This window comes from Elephantulus edwardii, unplaced genomic scaffold (assembly GCF_000299155.1).
Source record: "Elephantulus edwardii isolate Elephantulus edwardi_28Jun2011 unplaced genomic scaffold, EleEdw1.0 scaffold00157, whole genome shotgun sequence".
NCBI classification, from domain to species: domain Eukaryota; kingdom Metazoa; phylum Chordata; class Mammalia; order Macroscelidea; family Macroscelididae; genus Elephantulus; species Elephantulus edwardii.
The window spans coordinates 7,917,538-7,935,207 of record NW_006399907.1 but is presented as its reverse complement, the minus strand read 5'-3'; the positions used below and the strand labels follow the sequence as shown (position 1 = coordinate 7,935,207).

The following is a 17,670-nucleotide window of genomic DNA, read 5'->3' as shown; positions in this document are numbered from 1 at the left end:
TGACTCTCCAGTGGGTTTTCAGAGGTTATAAATCATGCAGGAGGAAATTGCCCATCACATAAAAAGCACCAGTTTATTTTTCCTCCAGATTGCAAAGGAAAAATATCATGTGCAATAGTTTAGAAAACAAACACATAAAAAGAAGTCCTTCTGCCTTTTTTTTTTAGGTATTTCCCTTGGCTTCAGCAGTACCAACACCCTTGATAACACTCTTTCCAAATATAAAACTATCACTATCATTCTAAAAATGTTAGAAACTGATAAGAAACTTTAAAATCAAAGGCACTTAACAGAAATAAGTAAGACTTCTAATGAAGTTTTGACCTCCCCAACACTTGATTTCAAACAGAAGGGCAGCTTCTACAATGCAGCCTATCACTTCTGTAAAATTTCACCTGTGCCTTTGATCTAAAAACAAACAGTTCTACAGAAAAATTCACTTTTGCCCACCTGACTCTGCTTATCCAAAAGAAAATGAGAAAATACGTTTACAATTAGAAATGACCAGTGTGAAAAAAGAGAGAAATGATTCACCTAAAATAGGTGTTAAACATGTGACTTTTAGTGGGAAGCAGATTCTCAGAAAATGCATGCTTTGCACCTCCCTCAAAAAATGTTTTTATAACCTGTGCCCTGTAATTTTCCATAACCTTGTTCTCTAACACCCCCTACTCAGCCTCTGTAAATGTCAACTAATCATAAACGTCATATCTGTGTCCTTTTTCTTGTCCTTATAAACCTTTGTAAATGATCACCTTCTATAGCATTTTATTAAGGGGCTTCTTTTTAAATTTTTTTATTAAGGCCTTCTTGATTCTTCTGTTCTCTGTTTTGCAAAACACATATACTACACATGACAAAACAATGCTGGAATAAAATTCCTAATTGTAGTAATGTTTGCCTCTACTGCCTTTTACTCTTGCATACCTCCCATTATCTCCATTTGCCTTGGATATGTTGTGTTGATCCGACTTTATTGTATACTACTTTCTTTGCCACATAAGTTAACACAAGTCTACTATCTAGTAAGTAATTTCCCTTCCTCTCCTTCACATTCCTGGTAACAAAGAATGTTTCTAAGTGTAAACTTTTTCTTGACTAGTCTCATAACAGTATTTGTTCTTTTGTGACTGACTTAATTCACTCAATCTAATGTCCTCCAAGTTCACCCATGTTGTGAGATGGTTTACAGAGTCATTGTTATTCTTTTAACATTGCATTGTATCCACTGTGTGTCTGCACCATGGGTTGTCTATACATTCATCCACTGAGATAGCGTCAGTCCTTTTGCTACTGTGAATCATGCTGCAGTGAACACATACATACATACATTTCTTCATGTCATGACTCTTATTTAACTAGAATATACTTGGTAGAGGGGTTGTTGGCCCATAAGGTGTTTTGAACTTTTTAAGGAAGCACTATATCGTTTTCTACAATAGTTGTACTATTTTAAAATTTCATCGGTAAGATATAAAAGTCTCATTATACACTTAACAGCATTTATTGTTTTCTGAGGATTTTTATTTTGTTTTGTTTTTGTTTGTGCTGTAAGTACTGGAGTGAGATGCGCTCTCATTGTTTTAATTTGTAACTCTGTACTGGCTAATGTAACAATGGTTTGGGGCCTATCTGAGATCTTGAGGGTGGCACAGGACAGGGCAAGGTTCAGATCTGTTGTTCATAAGCTCTCTATAGGTCTTGACTCCTTTGCACCTAACAACAGCACTACAACTGGCTAATGATCATAAGCATCTTTTTATGTATTTGTTGGTTACCTGAATGTCTTCTTTGATGAGACGTCTGTCTTTTATTGCCTGTTTTAAAATTGACTTACTTTTTGTTGGTGGTGAAGTTTTCTGTAAATTTTAGAATTAGTCCCTTGTAAGATGTAGTTGCCAAAATGTTTTCCCCAGTCTGCAGGATCTCTTTTAGAGGATCTTCTTTAGAAGTCTTAATGCACATAGTATTTCACTTTCAGGCACTCTCGGTCATCTAATTAATTAATCTTCTACTCTTTGCAATTTTTAAATTATATTTGACATGCTGTTTATACCATAAATTAGGACCCATAAGTTTGTCCCTATTTTTTTACTCCCATCATCTTTATAGTTTTAGGTCTTGGCTCTGTCTCTAGTTAGTTTTTTTATATGATGTGAGGTATAGATTCTGCTTCATTTTTCTGCAAAAATCATTTGTTACATGATTCATCCCTGTTTATTGAGTGTAAGCTCTTTGTCAAAGATCAGATGTCCATAAGTGGATGGATATCTGGGATCTTAATTCTGTTCCATTGGTCATTGTACCACTACCAAAATGTTTTCATTACCATGTATAGTGGGTTCTGAGACTGGTAAATGTCAGACCTCCTTCTTCATTCTTTTTCTTCATTAATCTTTTTTGCTTTTTCAGGGTCTCTTCCCCTTCTATATCATATAGGTAATTGATTTTTCCATCTCTTAAAAATGTTCATAGAAACTAGATCAAGGTTGCATTATATCTATATGTAGCTTTGGGTGGTAGTTTCATTTTCACAATAATAAGTATTCCTATCCATGAGCGTGATTTGTTCATGCATTTATGTAGTTCTCTTGTAGTTTCTTGCAATAGTGTCTTCTAGTGCCTTATGTGAGTCTTTTACATTCCCAGTTAAATTTATACCTAACTTCTTCATATTTTGTATGATTATTATCATTTGTGTTTTCATTATTTCCTTTTTAGAAATCTCTCTGTAGTATGGAGGAATCCAACTCATTTTTGTGTGTTGATCTTGTATCCTGCCATTAAGCTGATTCCTTTATAAGTTCTAATATCTCTTTTATAAAATGTCTGGGATTTTGTCTATATGAGATCCTGTAATCTGCAATTAGAGATCATTTACTTCTTCTTCAGCAGTTTGAATGCCTTTTGCCTGCCCCCACCCCCATATACCTTGTTGGTCTAACAAGGACTTCCAGTACGATGTTGAATAATGAGTAATGGGAAAGGGCATCATTGTTCTATCTCCTTTTTCAAGGTGAAGCATTCAGTCTCTCTTCATTGAGAATAGTGTTGGTTGTTGGTTTTGTATATATGTCCTTAACTATATTAAGAATCTTCCATTCTAATTTTGCTGAGAATTTTTATCAGGAATGGTAATAGATTTTAACAAATGTCTTTTCTACATCAGCTGACATGATTGTGTGGTTCTTTTCCTATTTTTATTTGTGTGGTGGATTATGTTGATTGATTTTATAATGTTTAGTCATCCTTGTTTACCTAGTATGCATCCCACTTAGTCATGAAGTAACTCTATATTTATGTTATTGTTGAGTACCATCAAGTCAGAACCAACGCATACCTAATCCTCCAGGGGGTTTTCAGAGACAGTTTAATTTCCAGGGGGAATTTTTCCCTATTTTTCCCATGGAGCCACATTCCTTTGGGATTGCAGTGCAGCTTCTTACCACTAGACCGCCAGTGCTCTATATCTACAGATATATGTATATATCTCCTATTAGGTAGGATTTTGTTGAATATATCATCAACTGCAAAAAGAACAAACAAATCTATCATGTGAGAAGTGTAGCCAGACTTCCTACAAAAAAGGGTGGTAAAACTTCATTTTACATACATTAGACACATTGTCCCAAGGAATCAGCCAGTTCCTGAAGAAGGACGTCATGCTTGGAAAAGTAGAGGGTCAAGCAAAAGAGGAGAAGATATAAAACCATTATTGTAGAATGAGTTTGAGGATCCAAGGGGGGGAGGGTGGAAATAGAGGAGCAAGCATGGAGGTGGTTAGGGTATTAATAGATGGGTGGGTGGGATGAAGGAAATAGGAAGGATCTTTTGTGAAAACAATGTATTCAAGCTAATAAATCAGAATAAAATATAAAATAAAAATAAAAAGAGTAAAGACCCCCCAGTGAGACGGTTTGTTAATGGGATGGTGGTATAAGCCCAGCAGAGAGTGTGCAGGTGGCGTAGGCTGTGCAGGGCTTTGCTCTCTTGTGCGTCAGGTCACTGTGAATGAGGTGGAGCTGGCTCCATAGCACTGAAAACAACATGTTTATCATTTTATTTTTGGTCATGTCTCTGCCTGGATTTTCTGTTAGGGTTATGATTACCTCATAAAATTAATTTGGGAGTATTCCATCCTTTCCTGCATTCTGGAATAGTCTGAGTAAAATTGATGTCAGTTGTGGGTTTTTTTTTAACGTTTGGTAGAATTCTCCAGTGAAATTATCTGAGTGAGAACTTTTTTTTCTGTTTGTTTTTGTTCTTTTTAAATGACCTTCTTTTGTGATGAGTCTGTTTAAATATTCTACCTGTGTCTGAATCGGTTTAGGTCAGTGGCATATTTCTAGAAATTTCTCCATTTCTACTACATTTTCAAATTTGTTGAGTACAGTACTTCATAATATTCTGTTACCTTTTTTATTTGTTGATTGGATTATAACATTATTCAAATCATCTCTTATTTATTTGCCTTTTTAAAGTTTTCCTTTTTAAATTTGGCTAGCAGTTTGTTGATTAATCTTTTCAAAGAAATAGTTTTAGCCTTTGATCTTGCTTTATCTTTCTAATTTTTTTTTTTTTTGCTGCATTTCTTTCTACTCTGATTTTTACAATTTCCTTGTTTCTGGTGTCTGAGTTTTCTTTCTTTTTTTCTGACTTTCTAATTGATGGAGTTACAGGATTGAAGTCTTGATTTTGGCTTTCTTTCCTTTTGATGTGTACTTTTATTGTTATAAATTGGACTCTGAGCACTCTTTTTGCTTTATTCTATTGATTTAATATGTTTTCATTCTCATTTGATTCTAGGAATTTTAAAATTTTTTTTCTTTTAACTACTAGTTTTTCTGAGCAGGCTGTCGGTCAGTTCTGGAGAATGATCCATGTGTACTAGAAAAGAATACATACTCTGCAGTAATTGAATGGAATGTTCTGTATGTGTTTTGAGATCAAGATTGTGCTATTTAGAGCTTCTGTTTCTATTCTATTCTTCATTGAAAATGAGGTGTTAAAATTGCTGACTATTGCTGTAGAGTTGGAAGTTTGTATTATGTATTTTCTTTCATTGTATGCACAGAGGATTTTTATGGCTATCTCTTCTTATTGGATTGACTCTTTAATCATTATATAATGCCTATCTTTGTCTCTTACACTCGTTTTTGCTGTAAAGTTTACTGTGGTATGTTCTTTTTTTGTTTGCTGTTCGCTTCATATCTTTTTCCAGCTTTAATTTTTAGCATATTTTTATCTTTATGTCTAAAGTATGTCTCTTTGAGGCAGCATACTGATGATTCATGCTTTCATAATTGGAGGAAGACTCATCAACAACCAACATTATTCAGATTAACACAACCTTGCTTGCTCAAACTGAGGAGGACCTGAAGCACTTACTACAGAAGGTCAAGGACTGAAGTCTTCAATATGGATTGAAGCTCACCATAAAAAAAACCAAACATTTACACCTCTGGGCCAATTGACAGCACCATGATAGAAGGAGAAGAGTTTAAAGTTGTTAACAATTACAGCTTGCTTGGCTCCACAGTCAGCACCCTTGGCACCAGCAGTCAGGAAATCAAAAGACTAATTGCACTAGGAAAATTTGCTGTCAGGGACCTTTCAGAGTACTGAGAAGCAATGATGTCAGTCTAGAGACTTAGTTGTGTCTGATCCAGGCCGTGGTCTTCACATTTACTTGCTGTGCATCAGAGAGCTGGACAGTGACTACAGATGACAGAGGAAGAATTGATGATTTTGAATTGTGGTACTGAACAAGGGTCTTGAACTAGCCATGGACTGCCAAGATAGGTCTGTCTAAGTTTCTCCCTGGAGGCCAGGGTCTTGAAGCTCCACTTTACATACTTTGGGCACATGGCCAGGAGAGACCACTCTTTGGAAAAGGACATTATGCTTGAAAGGTTGGAGGGACAGTTGTTATGAGTTGCAGGCAATAGCACTTAACAATAACGATCTTAACAGTACATTTACATTTATTGTAATTATTGATAGGTATGAATTTACTCCCCTTATATTGGGTTTTTTGTTTTATGGGATTTTGTAATGCTAATGATTTCTTTGTTCTGTATACTTTTCTTTGCTACTTTTTGTTACGGATTTCCTTTTTCTTTTCTTTGTTGGTGTTGATTTTGTGTTTACTGGATCTTTATAGTCTTTCTTTCATTTGGTTAGAGGCTTATTGATTTTATTTGTTGTTACCTTGAATGTTACTTTTATTTTCTTAAGTTTAAAACCATCTGTTCTGTCTTTATATTGCATTAATTTCCTCTCCATATGGAAGTCCTCTAACTATGCCATTTATTCCCTCTTTTTGTTTTGTTGATGTTACTTATAAATTGATGTCTTTAGTTCCCTATTTCAATCTTGCACCTTTATTTTCCTTTTGAAAATTCTTTGGTTTTGTGTTTGTTTTAATTTAATTATTTTTTGTGTGTACCATCAAATCGGATCTGACTGGTACAGGAGGAGATTTCCCCTCCTTCTCCAGCAGAGCATCTGGGTGGATTCAAACCCTACGCCTCTGGGATTGCAGTGCAGCTTCTTGCCACTAGGCCACCAGAGTTCCCTATCCTTTTGAAAATTCTTTACATATTGATTTCCAGGTGATGTTGTCATGTGTCTTAATCCCAAGTTTGATATTGTTGGTTCCCTATCCAAAAGTTTCCTTTTAATATTTGTTGTTAAGTTTGTTTTACTTTTTAAACATTTCCTTAAGTTCTCTTTATCTGGAAGTTTTATAATTTCACTATAATTTGAGGGACACTTTGTTGGCAGATTTTTTTTCCCTTCAGGATTTACAAACTTTTCCATTGCCACCTTGTCTGCATGTTTTCTGAGAAGAAATTAGAACTTGGCTCCTCTGTGTAGGTAGCGTTTTCTCTTTTTGGGGCAGGAAAAGGAGTGGAAACTAGGGATGTGGAGGATAGTAGGCAGGTTTATGAAGGAGAAGGGGTGACTCATCCTTGGACCCTGTCAGTCACAACTACTAGGGGATAGGCTGGGGGGTTGTGCCTCTAATTGTCAGAAGCAGGGAACTGGGAAAAAACATTCTCCTTGGGTTCTTGTAGGCTTCAGCCAGCAATCAGGGCCTTATTTAACTCCAAGTAGTGCTCCTTGATAGGAGTTCTGGTAAGGTCTAGTGGTAAGAAACTATGCTGCAATCCCAAAGGCACATGTTTCAAACCTACCAGCCGCTTCATGAGAAGAGGAAAGGCAGTCTCCTCCTGTGCAATTTACTGCCTCTGAAAATTCACTGGAGGGTCAGCCATGGGTCAGTTCTGACTCAGTGGTACACAACAACAACAGTGCGCCCTGAGGCAAAGATTACAAACTCCATCTCTTATATTTTGGGCATATTAATACGAGAGAATATCCCTTAGAAAGGGACATCATGTTTGGGAAGATGAAGGGTCAATGAAAGAGAGGAAGACCCCCAACCTGAGGAATTAACACACTGACTACAGCAATAGGTTTAATTGCTGCAGAAAAAGAAGGATGGCACAGGATGGATACAACATGGTGCGGTCTGTTGTTCATAGGGTTCTGATGAGTTCTACTCAAGGGAGGGCACATTACACAAATAACAACATGTCTACTCTATGTCCTGCTGGGAATTCCATGACAATCATTTCTGTGTTCTCTATCTGGGATTGCTACTATCTTTGTCCCGAGAAGGTCATACTGTATAGAGCCTGCTCACAGTCCACACTACTCCATCTCTTCAGAGTCCTAGTTTACGGTTGTTTCTTCTTCAATTAGTGTTAAAATAAAATTTTTTAAATTTTTGTCATTTGATACTCAAGCTTCCTGAATTATATCTGGTTTTGTATTTTTATTTTAGGAGACTGACGTAATGTGTTTGGCCAGAGTAACTACTTAAAATTTTGGTGCACTTTTCCACCACTTAAAAAATTACAGTGGCCAAATTCTCAGAAAGAAAGAAGAAATTAAATGGCGTAATACTTGTAATGTACTCAGTATCTTCCCAGCAAGAGTCTACTAAATAGAATTATTCTTATCATTGATATAACTTGTCTATATTATCTAAATGTTATGTAATAATAGTGCATTACATTATATTTTATATTCAGATTAGTTTTGTTTTAGAAAAAAAGAAAAATATCCCCAAGAAGAAAGCTCAAGAATGGGCTAAAACTTAGAATGCTTAGAAATTTATATACTCTTTGTTAGTCTCAAGTAAACACAATAAATAATTCTAGAGTTTTTATAGTAACTCCCAAAGATAAGAATAAGAATGTAAACATTTTAGACATTGATTTCCCTAAATACATTTTATATTATGTAGTAAGTGATTAAAGAATCATATCTACTAAGCTAAGAGGGCACAAAATGGGGTTTTTAAAGTTAAACATTTTTATTAAAATATGTGCTAGGAAAAGTACATTTACCCCTGTAAAAACACCCCTATAGGTACAATCCCACCCAAGACAGAGATGAGTTCTAACATAAATGCAGAATCTTAATTTTTTGCTGTATTTATCTCAAAGCTTGTTATCAAAAGTAAATACCAATGCATTGAATCTTTTAAATATTTATATTGATAGGAAAGCTTCATTTTTCAAATTATTTGTTTATTACAGATTTTACATCCTGAAGTTCAAACTTTAGATCTACAGAGCTGTGATATTTCAGATACTGCCCTCCTGCACCTGTGTAATTGTAGAAAACTAAAGAAATTAAATTTAAATTCTTCAAAAGAAAGTAGAATTTCTATAACTTCAGAAGGTATGTATCTTCTCTGAGTTCTCTAGAGTACGAATATGAGTCAAGAGAGAGATAGACTTTAAGGGATTGTCTCATGTCATTGTGGGAGCTGTCAAGTCTCATATCTGTGACTCAGGTAGCCCACTTAGGGTCTTCTGGGTGTAAAAGGTTGCAGGGGTAACCACACCAAAACCTGCATGTGAGGAGAGAGGCCAGAGATTTCAAGCTTATATCCCAAGGACTGGAGGTCAGACAGTAAAGTGAGAAAATTTGTCTGGCCAACTAGTCTTCTGAAAAAGTTTGTGAGTAGTTAGCTATATTTTGCAGTCATCTTGGTCAGCAAAATGTTGTTGTTGTTGTTGTTATGTGCCATCGTGTTGCTTGCGACTCATAGCGACCCTATGTCCAACGGCCCTAAACTCTGCTCTGTCCTGTGCCAATCCCACTGTCTCCGATATACCCATAGGATATTAGAAATACTGTGAACAGGAATATATCTGCAAATGTTTGTATAAGTACTGACACATTGAAAAGAAATTTTGGCCTAGATACTGATGAATAAAATAACAGTTCTTTCATAAGACATAGAAAACAATAAAATAACTAACAATAAATTACTAACATCTCTTTTGTGTATTTGCCATGAAGGTGTCTTTTAACAAGTGCTACAATATTTGTTGTTGTTGTTGTCATAAGCTGTCAAGTCAGAACCACTCATAGTTGACCCTCTTGTAGGTTTTCAGAGGCTTCTCCCTCAGAGCAGCTGATAGATTTGAACCACCAGCCTTTGGATTGACAGTACAGCTTGTTTTTCTTTTGGCAGTACATGGGTTATTTAGTTATGGTGGGGAATTGAACTGCCAGTGCAAAGGTACGTGGTCAAATCCACCACCAGCTCCACCAGAGATAGTTGGGCAGGCTTCTGTGTGATTGCTGTGTCTGAAAACCCACTGGAGGGTCAACTATAGGTCAGTTCTGACTTGCTGGTACTCAGCAACTCCAGCAAAAGAAATGGGGCTTTCCATAAGGTCACAATAAATATGTCTTGGAGGAAGTATAACCAGAGTGGTCCTTGGAGGCATGGATAGGGAAACATCCTTTCACACACTTTGGGCATGTTTTTAGAAGGAGCCAGAGTGCCTGGCAAAAGACATCATACTTGGAAAGGTGGAGGTTCAGCGGAAGAGAGGAAAACCCCCAAAAAGATGCTTTGACACAGTGACTATAACAATGGGCTAAATCATATCAGAGGTGATGAGGATGGTACAAGATAGGGCAAGGTTCAGATATGTTCATGCGTGAGTCATAGTCACTTCAGTGGCACCTAACCACAACATAGTTGTTAACTCATGACTGACTAATTAAAAACTGCTGAAATACTCTTATTTATGGGACAAAGTGCCATGTACCATGCGCATTTATATCACTTTAGTTGAATTCTGATACTTCCCTTATCTTGACTCTTAAGTAAAAATTCAACATTAGTTCAAGCCAACAGGTAAAGAGTTTGATGAGAGGAGATCCAAGTTTGAAGGCAACGTCAAAGAAGCAAGGGAGAATGTAGAAGTATGGATATGACTCTGAGGGTAGCATGAACACTATTACTTAAAACATTGGGGCAATTTAACTTTAATTTCCCTTGGAAGTCTCTAAGAAAATAAACTCTATAACTTCAGACTTTTAACTAAAGAGAAATGCCCACTATTTCTTTATCAGATTTGGTTCTCAATGACTTTTGGTTATTTCTGCAAAACAAATCTAACAGTAGCCTTTTTATCAACTGTGGCTATTATGCAGATTTTATCACAGTTTGTATAGAGAATTCCTGAAGCATTCTAGAAGATCAAGGGAAAATAAGTCTATCTTTATGAATGGACTACTTTTGGAAGAAAGCTAATGCATAAACAATTGGATGACTTAATGCTGGTGATTGCTAAATGAGAAACAGTGACATTTCTCCTATCTATATATACATGTCTCATCAATACCTAATTGTGTTTTCCCCCCAGGAATAAAAGCTGTGGCTTCATCTTGTTTATACCTGCATGAAGCATTTTTGAAAAGATGCTGCAATCTCACTGATGAAGGAGTCCTCGCTCTTGCACTCAATTGCCGTCTGCTAAAGGTCATTGATTTAGGTGGCTGCTTAGGGATTACTGATGTGTCCTTACATGCGTTAGGAGAAAACTGCCTCTTTTTGCAGTGTGTTGACTTTTCAGCTACCCAGGTAAATGTAAATATAGACCTCTCAAAAAAAAACCCAAAAAAACATAGACTGTATGTATTTGCCCAGGGTATGTCCATGACCTATAGTTTTTTTTGGTTTTTACAAAATTTGTTGACCACTTCAAACTTTGGTGGTTAAATAACTGTAATATACTTTGGCATGTTCTCTTCAGTTATTTTAAGGAATAGTGAAAAGCATGTATTGTTAAATATTTACTAAATTGATGGCAGTAATTCTAATGATTAATAATTTTTAGAAAATTTTACTTCTATCATCTCCATTTATGTCCTTTTTTTCTTTTTCCCTTTGCTTAGGTATCTGACAATGGTGTGATTGCACTTGTTAGTGGGCCTTGTTCTAAGAAATTAGAGGTAATTTTAAAAATACTTATAAAGATACTGCTAACTTCATGTTTTATATTATCCTCTTTCTTAAGCCTAGCATATAATCAATGCCTTTTAAAATATTTTAATTAATATTAATTAAATATTTTTAATATTTTTATTTTTGTGAAAGTTTACATAGGAAATTAGGTTCTCATTAAACGATATTTATATATTCTATTCTGTCCCATTGGTAACATTTTCTATATTCTGTCAACTCTCATTTTTGGTTCTTCCACTTCCATTAACCCAGCTTCTCTGCTCCCTCATGACCTTCTGTACTTTAGGATAAATGTTGACCATTTGGTCTTATATCATTTTTTTTAAGGAGCACAGTAGTCACAGATGATATTGCTTATATAATCTGTTACTGTAGAGGCTGATGGGTGAAGTGATTGGATTCTGAAAGGTGGTCTCTCTTGTTTTGGTTGAGGGTGGGGTGTGGATTGTTTGGTTGGTTGTTTTTTATTTAAGCCTCTTCTTTAGAGTCATCAGGACCTGATGGAGGACACATTGGGAACATTCTTCTAAGTGGTACAGAACTGGTCTGTCAATTTGCTGTACTGAAGTAACCTGGGATTGCTGTGATGCTGAACCTTATGCCACTGGTGTGTCAGACACCATAATGGTTACCCATGGTGAACACTGTTTGGTGGAACTCCCAGATTAAGACAGGTTTGGAAGCAGGAGTGGCATCTACTTCCTAAACAACATCCCCCTGGAAACTCTATGAACTTAGAGAAATGATGATAGTTATAGAACAGGGTTCAGGTGTTTTCTTCATAGGGTTGCTCAACTCAAGTGGTGCTCGACTCGACAGCAATCAACAACAACAAATCTATTATTTAGCCGAAGGTCACCTCTAGGAGTAGTTTTAGTTCAAAATTTAAAGGGGAATCTCATGGTAATAGGCTCATAGACTGAAGGGTTCCTCTAGTCCAATATATCTGATGTGTCACTTGCTCTACATTATCTTCTGTGGATAATGTTTCTTAGGTGTAGTTTGGTGTGATCATTTATTGCTTAAATTGTTTGAGTTTATGATTAAGGCTCCTTGGGACCATAGTATATTTCATTTTTTTTTAACTTCAGGAGAATGTTTTCATTCTCTGTGCAGTAAGTATATGTTTATATTTGTAATTCCTCCTTTTGTATAATTTTTATGTAGCATCTGTGTATTTTGGTACTTATCTTTATCCTTTAACACTTGAGATTGGAAAGACCATATATTGATGTGACCACTGCTTCTGGTACAGTGAGGTTACTTTGTGTTAGATAGAAAAAGAGTTAATGCTTGAGAGAGAAACTATGTGTTAGATATAAAAAGAGTTGAGGGAGAGAAGGAGAAAGGAGGAGAGAGAGAAAGAAAAAAAAAATTGGTCCCAAGAAAAGAGCAGGCCTTTATTTCATGGTCTGAGAGGGATGCCAAGTGACCAGGAGCACAGAAAGTTTAAAAAAAAAAAAAGGACCACAGGCAGTTAGGGGCATTTCCTTCTTATAGGGATCCTGGGGAGGACTAGGGAAGGTGATATTTCTTGGAATTTGGGATGTTAAATTGGGTTTGAGCTTTTGCGATTAGGCTCAGAGCTTCATCAGGACCAGTTGTCAGGTCTGGTCTTTGATCTGGCCACCTCAGATGTTATCAGGTTTCTCAGGAAATGATCAATTGAGGGAGTGGTGGCAACTACTAATATTCTTCCTCCACTCTGTTACTATTATTCTCTTACTGGTTAGTGTTAATGTAACTCAGGTTTGTTATGGTCAATCAGAAACCTTTAGGTTATTTAAGCTTTTGAGCTGAGACATCATTTAACCTAATCTTGATATACCATGGGTGTCACATTGTCCATGAATATGCTCCAAAAGTCTGCAAACCATACTGCTTTTAATCTTTCCTCTGTTTGGTTATCACTCAGGGCATTACCAGGAGGATGAACAGCACAAATGAATTGTACACATGGATTTTCCTCCTAAAATCTCAAGACCATATTAAATTATATTGTTTTATCTTCAGTCCCTGGAGAAGGACATCCTGCTTGGTAAAGTAGAGGGTCAGTGAAAAAGAGGAAGACCCTCAATGAGATAGATTGGCACAATGACTGCAAAAATATACTCCAATATACCAGTGATTGTAAGGATGGGGTAGGACTGGCCACTGTTTTCATTCTGTTGTACTATGAGTCACTATGAGTTAGAATTGACTCAAAAGGACTTAATGACAACAATTCCATTAAAAACTGATGTTAAAGAATAAATATGTATGTAGAAATAAGCTGTGTAGCTACCATTCTCAAATGGTTTGTTTTATAAAATCCACTTGCTTAAAAAAAAACCAGTCCATTTAATTCAGTGAATATTTGTTGAGTATAGAAAATGTGCCAGATACTTTGGTGGTTAATACTTTCTCCTAAGTCTTGCAGATTATCTAGTAAGACAATTTGATTTATTGCATTATACTTCAATAAGTATCCACTTGAAAGTATGTACTTGATCTTGGGATTAAAGAAACATGACTCTGCAACAAAACTTTAACCAATTATTAACAAATGTAGTTAATCTTCAGAATAATCTAAGAAGGATAATAGAGGGCACAGGTATGTAGAGCCAGCCTGATTGAGAAATAACTTTCTGACTCTAAATCCTACATAGGTAAACTACAAGGTAAAAGTTGTCTGTTACTGAGGAGGAAACCTTACTGCTCTCCATCCTTTGCACAGCTGAAGGAAAGATGGGAGAACTGAATGGCCTCTCTGCCTGCCTAAATCTTCCACTTATTGAATATTTGGCCATCTATCAGTCAGTGCTGTTCTACCAGGAACAGGACTGGCATTTCCTCTATTCTAGACCTAAGTCTTAGGGCTTGCCCACGTGTGGAGTAGAACTGAAAGATGAGCCAAGAGTGAGTCTCAGCGTCTTGTTTTTAGGTGCTATTGAGTATGATTCATTGGTGGGCCTATGAACAACAGACTGAACCTTGCCATATCCTGTGCCATCCTTATCATCTCTGAAGTACTGGAGCCCGTTGTTAGAGTCACTGTGTCAGTCCAACTTTGTCAAGGGTTTTCCTGTCCTTCGCTGACCTACCTTTCCAAGCATGATGTCTTTTTTCCAGGGACTAGCCCCTCCTAACCAGATTCTGAAAGTATGTGAGATGAAGTTTTTCCATCTTTTCCTCAAAGGAGCACCCTGGTTGTACTTTTCTCCAAGATATATTTGTTTGTTCTTTTGGCAGTCCATGGGATGTTCATTACTCTTCTCCAGTACTACAGCTCAAAGGCATCAGTTAATATTCTGTCATCCTTATTCACTGTCCGGCTTTCAGATACATAGCAAGTAATTTAAAAGACTATGGCTAGTTCAATCCCGGGTTTCTGCACCAAAAACAACAACAACAAAAAAGACTATGACATGGATCAGGCATCTTAGTCCTTAAACTGACATCATTGCTCTTTAGAACCTTGGAGAGGTTCCTGACAGCAGATTTCCCAATGCAATACATCTGTTAATTTCTTGACTGTTGGTATCAAGGGTGTTGATTGTAGATGCTAATAAGATAAAGTCATTACAAACTTCTATCTTTTATCCATCTATCATGATTTTGCCTGTTGTAGCAGTGGTGAAGATTTTTCTTTTCTTGATGTTAAAATGCAATCTGTATTGAAAGCTGTAGTCTTTTATTTTTGATATCAAGTGCTTCAAGTCCTCACTTTTAGAAAACAGGTTGTGTCTTCTACGTAATGTAGGTTGTTGAGTCTTCCTTCATTCGTGATACCACATTCTTATTCATAAAGTCTAGCTTCTTAACTCTTTTTTCATCATACAGATTGAATAGGTATGGAGAAAGGATGTAGTTCTGATGCACACTTATCTTGATTTTAAACCACACAATGTTCCCTTGCTCTATTTGGCCAGCAATGTAGGTTTCATATGAGCAACCATTAAGTGTTCTGAGATTCCTAGTATTCTCAATGTTAACCATAATTTGTTATGATCCATAGTCAAATACCTTTGCTTAGTCAATAAAGCACAAATAGACATTCTTCTAGTATTTTCTGCTTTCAGCCACAATCCATCTGACATCAGTAGTGGTATCCCTGGTACCAGAGTCATCCAGCTAGGATATCTGAAGTCTCAGTATACTCATTTGGAACCCCCAGTAGTTTGGTGGATAAAACACTTGCTTTTGAAGTAGAAACTAAGGGTTCAGAACCCAACTGTGATCAAGTCTTAATTTGTTGTTGTTATTGTATACTGCTGAGTTGAAGCTGAGCCGTAGATGACCCTCCAGCAGATTTTCAGAGGCTGTTGATTGCATGAAAGAATCTTCCTTCCTCACAGCAGCTGTTTACTGACCTAATATTCTAGAGCTTGGGCTTAGTACTAAGCCACTGCACTTAAACACTTGAGAAGTAGGAGGAAGACGAGAAACGTTTTATCATGTTCTATGTTTGCTGAGATATAGCATTGGAGCAGGAGAAATGAGACAAATACTCGGACACTTGAGTCCTAGCACTGAGTACAAGAAATTAGATAACTATGTCTTAAAGGCATGAGAAGATAATTTGAGGGGGGAAATAGGATATTATAAAAATTATAGATGACAGTGGGCAAAGGACTAGTCCCTATGCTCTAACTTGTCCTCTGAAAAAATTAAACATATTCCCAAAACTTTTGACTAGATAAAATCATTATTGTGAAACTTCCATGGAAAATAACTAAGTTCTATAAAAGTGATTATGGTAAGGGGGAGAATGGAAAAGAATTTAATCATGTTTAGAAAATTGATCCCAAGAATTAAAATGAGATATTTTAGTTTATTATTTATTCATGCACACTTTCTGCCCCCTCACCTATTTCCTGTGTAATACCTTTAATTGTCCATATACATGGTTTCTAATTGTCCATTCCTTCCAGACTGTCCTTCCTTTCACTCATCACACTGTCCATTAGCAATTGATGGGTAAAAAAATGGACATTCACACGATGGAATACTATGTGGTATTGAAAAATAATGAACTCATGAAACACTACATAATGTGGATTAGGGTTTTTTTTAAGATACATAAATTATAAGGCACAAAAATTTGTGACCTATCTTTAAGAGATAATATAATCAATAAACTAGACCCAGAGATGACTAGCCTTTAAAACAATGCAAACATGAACTTTTAACACAATCATAATAAATATATTAAAGGATCTAGGAGGGAAGCTGGATAATATACATCAGTAGATGGAATATTTCAACAGAGAAATAGAAGTAATATTTTTTCTTTCTACCTCAGGAACAAATACAAAGAACCTATACAAAATTATTCTTTTTACAAAATTTTTTAAATGTTTTTGTGAATACTGTCAAATTGGATCTGACTGGTACAGGAGGAGATTATCCATCCTTCTCCAGCAAAGCATCTGGTGGACTTGAAAAATTATTATTATTATTATGTTAATTTAATAAAAATAATTTTTAATTCATGTAACCTTTGGGAAAAATTTCAAAGAAATGTCTAAGAAAATCTACTTAATTATTAAAAGTGTAAATGAACATTTATGTAGAGAGAAAAAATTGGAAAAAATATTTCAAAGTTACTATCTTTCAGTATTATTACTGGTAATATTTATTAGAACATTTATGCATGAACTATGTCTTACACTTAATCTTGCACAAAGACTGACAGAAAAAAATTTCTTTTTAATATTTTAACTTCTTACTGTGTTCTGAATAAAAGTTTGAAGAGAAAATTCTTCTTTTCATTCAACAGTACATATAGGTTATGTTTGAGGACATCTGTTACATTTCTCTGTTATAAATGCACTTTACCGACCTATACTCTATATTCCCCATTTCCTTTCGTCCTTTCCTCATATGTCCTCCCTTCTGAGCTTTATCCCTGAACAAATGCTTTCCTTTAGACCTTGTATGGTTCATTATTCTAGAGTACATTCTTCCCTAGTAGTATTGATCACTTTATGTTGTTGTTGTTGTTGTTATGTGCCATCAAGTCACTTGTAACTCATAGCCACCCTATGTACAAGAGCCCTAAACGCCATTATATCCTGTGCCGACCTCTGTCTCAAAACACATTCACTCCCACCACTCCAATCACAGAATCAATCCATCTCATTGAGGGTCTTCCTCTCCGCTGTCCCTCCACTCTCCCAAATATGATGTCCCTCTCCAAGGACCAGTCCCTTCTTGCAACATGCCCAAAGTATGTCAGATGAAGCTTCAGAATCCTTGACTCCAGGGAGCATTCTGGCTTCACCCTCTCCAGGACAAACCTGTTTGTTCTCCTAGAAGTCCATGGTATATTCAACACTCTT

At 36.0% G+C, this 17,670-nt stretch overlaps 1 protein-coding gene across 1 annotated transcript in view; it reads left to right on the top strand.

Annotated features, from left to right (window-relative positions):
• AMN1 (antagonist of mitotic exit network 1 homolog (S. cerevisiae)) overlaps nucleotides 1–17,670 on the top strand; it is a 60,821-nt gene that overhangs the window by 21,555 nt on the left and 21,596 nt on the right. Inside the window, exons 3-5 of the mRNA XM_006895085.1 lie at nucleotides 8,613–8,757; nucleotides 10,746–10,963; nucleotides 11,278–11,334. Coding sequence (XP_006895147.1) covers nucleotides 8,613–8,757; nucleotides 10,746–10,963; nucleotides 11,278–11,334 — 420 coding nt within the window. The remainder of the gene's footprint in view (nucleotides 1–8,612; nucleotides 8,758–10,745; nucleotides 10,964–11,277; nucleotides 11,335–17,670) is intronic.